The sequence below is a fragment of the Uloborus diversus genome, chromosome 1 (genome assembly GCF_026930045.1).
Source record: "Uloborus diversus isolate 005 chromosome 1, Udiv.v.3.1, whole genome shotgun sequence".
NCBI classification, from domain to species: domain Eukaryota; kingdom Metazoa; phylum Arthropoda; class Arachnida; order Araneae; family Uloboridae; genus Uloborus; species Uloborus diversus.
In genome coordinates, this window is record NC_072731.1 from 121,700,283 (window position 1) to 121,707,943 (window position 7,661).

The 7,661-nt window shown below is 36.0% G+C and overlaps 1 protein-coding gene across 1 annotated transcript in view; it reads right to left on the reverse strand.

Annotated features, from left to right (window-relative positions):
- The window catches only part of LOC129234603 (uncharacterized), a 331,524-nt gene extending 329,207 nt beyond the window's left edge, over positions 1-2,317 (reverse strand). The window contains exon 1 of the mRNA XM_054868634.1: positions 2,194-2,317. Coding sequence (XP_054724609.1) covers positions 2,194-2,311 — 118 coding nt within the window. The 5' untranslated portion in view covers positions 2,312-2,317. The remainder of the gene's footprint in view (positions 1-2,193) is intronic.
- Positions 2,318-7,661: the final 5,344 nt, after the last annotated feature.

Genomic DNA, 7,661 nt, shown 5'->3' on the forward strand with positions numbered 1-7,661 from the left:
AACTCAACTTTTTGTATCGTCTTCTAAATACTTTGGATGAAAGACGAATTTCCAGTGAGGAGTTGCCCATAAATGATATCACACTTTTTTTCCGATACATTTACCCCTTTCTCTCCATTTGTCACAAAGAATCACACTTTACCTTACACCCTCCCCCTCCTTGTCACGTGTCACGCTATTTTTCATAAACATAGTGTAATAAAAAAATTGTGTGTCATACTTCTTTTTACCCCTTTCTCCTTCTTGTCACAATATCACGAACCCCCTATCCCTCCAAGCGTGACATCATTTGTGAAGGACCCCTAACCACAACGGATTTTGGAAGAGACATGAAGAAAAACAATACTTGGAAACTAATAGAGTGGGCAGAAAATAAATAATGGATCATTCTCAAGCTTTGAGGTGATCCAGAAAAACTCAGAACTCGGCCATTTTCAAATGCTTCCGATGACTGATTACTCAATGATTAAAAAAGTATTTCGTTCTTTTTTTTAAAAGAGAAAAAAGAAACGATATTCTCACCCGACTTTCACAAAACCATGGGAGCCAGTTCAGCAGCATTGTTCAAAGAGAATATACTTTGAAATGCACATCAAGTACAACAAACTTATTGATACGTTCGCTTCCGTTAAAACTAGAAAGAATTTCACTAAAAATGCTTTAGTGACAAAGCTTTTTGTTTCCCCCTCAATTAGAAGCACAATTGCAGAGAAGCCAACCTCCGCCAAAGGACTCTTAAGCCTAACTCCCCCCCCCCCTCCCGCCCCAACGGTGATGAGATGGAGTACAATTACGTCTTTTCTACATCGTCAATCAAACCATGCTGCGATGGGGAAGGGGTATGCAAGGACATATCATTAAACGAAAAATCTCTTAATAATTCTTGTCGAAAACAGAAAGATTTGTGTGGGTGGGTCTTTTGACGAAGGTAGTTGAATAGATTGTCTCATTGCTTTCAGATACAGCATTGTTAAAAGGGGGGTTACCTTCCCCCTCCAAAAACACGAGCGCACCCCCTCCAAATACCGTAAGATCCCCCCCCAAATCCAAGCTTTCGCTTTCCCCCCCCCCCCAAAAAAAAAGAAAAATATTCCTTAAAACACCCCCTAAAAATTTCAATGGCACCATGATCCCATATCCAGGGGCGTAGCTAAGGGGGGGTTTTGGGGACAAAACCAACCCCGAAAAGTTAGTCTCAAAAAAAAAGAGAAAAAGAAGAGAGAAGAGAAAGAAAAAAAAGAAGAAAAGGAAAAAATTCCAAGCGATTATACATATATATATATATATATATATATATATATATATATATATATATATATATATATATATATATATATATATATATATATATATATATATATATAAAAGAAGTAACCCCCCCCCCCCGAAAGTCGGGTCTAGCTACGCCACTGCCCATATCGGTCGGAAGAACCCCCCCCCCCCCCAAAGAAAAGAGAGTTTGTAACAACAGCTATTAGTACTTGATGCCTGTTTCTCAAAATTTTATTTAAAGTGTGATCAACGAAGGCACCACAGAAATATATTGCAACAGGCCCCCCAAATCTATGAATCTTCCCCCGGTTACCTTCACTTTAAAAAAAATGATGTTCACTGTTGATTAAAAATACACTTTGCGAATTAACCACGATTTACGATCAGGGGTGTCCCAAACTTAAACTTGGGGGGACGGAGGGAGTTCTCAATTTGACGAACGAAGAAAACGTTCTGTCGAATGATAAAAAACGGGTATGCACACATTTATAAATGTAAAAGGACATTCGGGGTTTTGAAAATTGCAATTATGTCTCTAAATACATTTGCCGAATTTTAGGAAATTTTTATCGAGTTCACAGGGACCTGCCGTGACCCCTCATCGGGACGCCCCTGTTCTTAATTGCCAGCAGGAATGTTCAAGTTTCTGAAAATGAAAGGACAGTTCCAACACGCTGAGAATGCGTGTCTTATATTTTTCTCTACCCCCCCCCCTCATATGGGAAACGTTGACACATAAAATCACTTGGAATCTGTTCATCAAAACTGAAACTGTCCATCAAAAGCATAATTAAATTCTCGAGTAGGAAATTTCGGAAGAACAATTTAAAAATTCTTTGAAATAATTGTTGTCACTTCGGATCTACATAAAAAAAGTCAGACGAAACTGGAAAAAATATTTTAAATCACTCATTCACTTACCAAATACGAGCAGACATCCGAAAACTAGGAGACTCGTGGCCATCCCTTGTGTATCAACAATCCCAGAACTACCTCCATGCATGTGTTCTATTAGGAAATCGTTTGCGCTTCCCTCCATCCAGCTAACGACGTCGCTCCGCCCGTGACGAGCATGCGCGCCATCTGTGTGACGTCCTTGAAACCACGCGGCCACAATGAGGAAGTGCGCGCTTACATCAATAGGAAACACGAATAACTTTATTTACCGTGCATTCATGCAATTGTTTCAATGGATCCCCTCATGTTTTATGGCAATTTCCCGTCCGTTGTACACCTAATAAGTTCAACGTTTATGTGATCTTTTGCCTCTTGATGGAAATGGGAACTACAATCAAATTCCACAAGCGTATAAAGCAGGCCCGGATTACCCAATACGCCAACCTAGGCCCTGGCCTAGGGGCGCAAGCCGAAAAGGGGGCACGTCATGGAGAAAAAGAAATTAAAAACAGCTTTTTGAAAAAAAAAAAAATAAATAAAATAAAATGTGGCGCGATTGTAATGGAAAAGCAAAATTCAACTAGAATAGATTGCAACCAGCCCGTTAGGCAGATAAAAAAAAAAAAAAAGCAATTGGGGAGGATATAGGAGGGCGTAATGATTGAGTCGAGTTCCTTTTCCGGTCAAAGCAGATAATTTTCAATGTCTTTGATTTGAACAATAATTTCTTCAAAATGTAGCTTGCCCAGGGGCGGACTGGGTCCTCCAAGAGGGTGTCAACCTTGACTCCCAAAGGGCGCACAGTTTCGAGGGCGCAGAAAAAAAACACGAAATCACACGGGTTCGAGGATGGAATGAAAAAAAAAAGTCGCACATGTTCGAGGGCGCGCGAAAAAAAAAAAAAAAAAACAGACTCGCACAGGTTCAAGGGTGGGGGAAAAACGACAGCGCATAGGTTCGAGGCCGGAGGGCTAGTTCGCCCATGGCTCTGAAAAAGTGAAAAAACTTATTACGTCACCCACAGGAAAATTAGTAAAAGCCATGATCTAGGAAATGTTCAGTTATAAAACTTGTTACTGAAACTAGTTTTCTCTTTAAATTACGTCAGTAAGTGTTTCGCAATTAATAATTTATTTATTCATACTTATTTATAATTGCCAATCGTCATGGGTGCCTAAAGTTAAAATTTCTTTGGAGAGGGGAAATTATCAATTACCGAATAAAATTTCAAATCTTAAGAAATGACAAAATACGAGCATGCACACATCCCAACATCTAACGAAAAGAGAAATTAGACGTCCTTACGAGAAAAAAAAAAAGTATATATAATGCTATCTCCAAATTTTCCGAGCTGTGAGACATTTTTTGTCAAATAAGGAAAGTTGGGGGATGTCACAGTGACCTCCTTCGGGGCACCTCTGCCAATCATATCTCCTATTTGTTACAAAAAAGTCATCATAGACTGCTTTAATTCTCTACACACACATGCATTGCACGCAAGTTCCCAATAAATAATTTATTATACAGAATTTCTTACAATATTTTTTCTTACAATGACGTAATTTATCGAAGTTTGAATATTTTTATTCAAAATTTCATTATGAAAATCACAACAAAGTGGATAAAAATACATGGGATGGCCCGAAATCTTAATATATAAAAATCTTCTGTGCGTACGTTTGTCACCATAAGGCTTTTAAACGGCTGGACCGATTTTGATCAAATTTCTTGTGTGTAATTAAGTTGTGGCAAGTATGGTTTCGAAGCGCGATGGATTGAATCGGAAACGTTTCTGTTAATTAAGTAACTAATTTAAACATTGTATGGCTAAATCTCCCAAATGATTAATATTTATTTTAACTTATTGTTGAGCGTCTGAATAATGTCTTGACCTTTTAAATTATGCCTCTTTTATTTATTTATTTTTTACGGTCAAGTACTTATGAAATAAAATTTTTTGCATCGATCTTACATAACAATAAATAATTAAAAATAATCAAATAAACAGTACTTTACATATTAATTAATCTTTACTAATAATAAAGCTGAAAGTCTCTCTTTCTGGATGTCCGGAGGATGTCTGTAGGATGTCTGGATCTCTGTGGCGCGCATAGTGCCTAGACCGTTCGGCCGATTTTCATGAAATTTGGCACAAAGTTAGTTTTGCATGGGGGTGTGCACCTCGAAGCAATTTTTCGAAAATTCGATGTGATTCTTTTTCTATTCCAATTTTAAGAACAAAATTATCATAAGATGGACGAGTAAATTTCGAAATTATCATAACGTGGAACCGTAACATGGGCACAAGCCAATTGGCAAGATACGAAATTATCATAACGTGGAACTGTAACATGGGTACAAGCCAATTGGCGAGAAAATTCACCATACATTTTTTGTAAATATACAGGAGAACCAAAAGACCTTTTAATGTTTCTATTACGGGCAAAGCCGTGCGGTTACCACTAGTAACCTATAAAACTGTAGCAAGGAACATAATTTTATTTAAACGAACTATTCATCAGGTGCATCGCCGCTCTCGTCCGACTCGCCCAAATAATTTTCGTTTTCGCTTTCGTTGCTGAATTCATATTCAAAATGTCTTACACTCAACTTAGCATCATTGTCAGTTCAATAATCATCATCACTGTGAATGTCGGTACTATTATTAGCTGTCTCGGTAAAATCACCAATATCTGTAATAGAAAACAATTGATAAAAAAAAAAAGAAAGAATTTTATTAAAAGCCAAGTCTGGTTGAAAAAAAAATGATTACCTGAGGCAGAAGGCTGTGCTTCGAATGTAACATCTTTTATTGCTTGCGGTAATTGTTTTCAGTAAACCATTTAAAAACTTTTCAGTTGTCCTCAATTTTCCACCCACAATCAAGAGGTGATAAGCTTGTCAGATTTTTTAAATGAGAATTTGTCCGAATTTGCGAAATGCAAGCTGTTCTGAGGAAATGTTCACGAAATTCAGACTAACATAGGGTTAAGGATGACGGATCAAAACTCTTCATGTTTTCGAGAATTACTTTATCTTTTTTCAAAATATTTATGAACTTTTAAAAACGTAATGGTTCTTGCATCATTAATTTTTTCCATTTTATTTTGTCTGTACATTCGACGCACAACTCTTCCGAAATTTCGAGTTGTATTTGAATTTGCGACATGCATTTTACATTGTGCGATGGCTTACTCAAATTTGTTAACGCTCCTTTGTATTCTTCCGATTTTGTAAATAGAGGGAAGGCCGGACTTTTCCTTTTCGGAAAAAAAACCGGATTTTGATCGCAACCAGTCATTGCGTGTAAAGCAACCAAGGCGGAACAAACGGTTTCTCCTAAATTCTTGTAAAGTTCAGAGACATTGATACATCTTAATGATTTTCCAACGCCAACTTCCATCCAGACCTTTATTTAAGAATTCAAAAACTTCATGTTAGCCAATATTATAACTAATACATCAGTATCTGAACATCATAGGTGGACGTCATATGGAGGCTGCAGCTCTTCAAAACTTACAAAGATGGTAAATCATTTTTGTGTCGGATTCTTCGCGGTCTGGGGCACGATTGAATATGATCTACTATTTTTACTACTTTTCTGTTGGTGGTTTCAAATCTATAACACTGTTTGTAGTTAATATACACAAATTTATCTTCAAAATAAATCGCTTTGTTATCTCGTTCCCAGTTTTTTAGTAAATATTCTAGCAAATCTTCTTTAAAAGTAATATTTTTTAATTAATTCAAAAAGTCAGAGGGACGTGTTGCAGAGTCTTCTATCTGAATTTTTTGACCTCTGTGAGTTCCGCTTAATATATCGTCGCCTCAGAACAACAGTAAGATATCTTAGTGTTATTTCTGAGATTAGATATCTTACTGTTGCTCTGAGGCGACGATATGTTAATTATCTTTTATGGAAGGAGACGGGTACGTGTCGAAAACAATTGCTACGAATACTGCTGAACATACTTAATAATTTTCTCATTATCATAGCATTAGCTGAAGGAATTTCTTTCATTAGATGTAATAAAAAGAATCCATCATAGATGAGAAATTTTGGTGATTCAGAATTGATGTTTTTTAAGCACTTTTATTACACTTGTCCTGATTGCCATGGAGTAATCTGAGGCATGCTTTTGCTTATATTTCAGCAACTAGATCACTAAGAGACTTCTGGATTTTACTAAATGATTTGCTTAATCTTAAGGTACAACTTAAGGTTGAAAATTTAAAATTCTGAAATAACATCATTATTTCGGTTAGGATGGAAAATAGCAAATTTGATGTAGTTTCCTCATTAAATGTTTAAGTATAAAATCCATTGTTACAAATTTTGTTGCCTTGCTAATGTAATGTTAATAGTAATCATTATGAAAATTTTTAATCAAGTCCTCTCTGGAGCAAGAATGAAATTTATTCACAGTCGATGCTTTCTTTGGGTTTTTATCCTCATCTGTGCATCTATGCCAATAATCGATAACGGGGCTAAGTAAAAAGACGTATTAGGATCTTTATGCCAAGTTACATATATGTTGTGAACCATTCTTTTGCGTATACTCAGCAACTAGACCACTTACAGACATTCATTAAATGATTTGTTTAAGTTTAACCTTAAGGTACAACTTAACGCTAAAAAATCAAATTCTAAAGTAAAATTTTGTTTGAAAATGAAATACTTTCAAGTAACAGATTTTTAAAAAAAAATACTAAGCACTTTTCATAATGCACTCAAAAGGACAAAATAATTTTTCTGTGTCAGAAAGGACAATTTAAGTATTCCTGTAGTTTTTAATTCTTTGAAGAAAAAGATTTCACAAACGAAGAAAAGTGCTCTCAAATCATTTTAAACCAATCTTTCCCATTAAGAAAAAAAAAATGCGTGTTACCTCAGCTTTAGATAACAAAAAATGTGTGGATGTTGTTTATATTGATTTTCAAAAAGCTTTTGACAAGGTACCGCATGTTGCTCTTCTCAGCAAACTAACTGATATAGAAATAGGAGGAAAAACTTTACTTAGGGTTAGGAATCGGTTGACTGGAAAGAAACAAAGAGTTAGTTATGAGGGGAACTCATTATAAATGGAGTGATGTTTTAAGCGGTGTTCCCCAGGGATCAGTTTTAGGGCCTCTTTTGTTTATTATATTTATGAATGACATCAATGAAAATATTTCTGGAAGCATGAATTGTTTTGCTGACGATGTAAAAGTTATAGGGATTGTCGAAAATGAAGAACAAGTAAAACAGCTGCAAGAGGATTTAGATCATATTACTAAGTGGGCAGATAAATGGGGTATGGCAGTTAATGTAGGGAAATGTCAAGTGCTACACTTAGGGCATGGAAATAAGCGTATGAGATATCGTTTACAGGGTTCAGTCATAAATCAGGCAGAAAATGTTATGGATCTGGGTGTCTTTATAAATCAGGACTTCAAGTTTAGTCAACAGTGCTGTATTGCTAGTAACAAAGCCAACAAAATGCTTGGGTTCA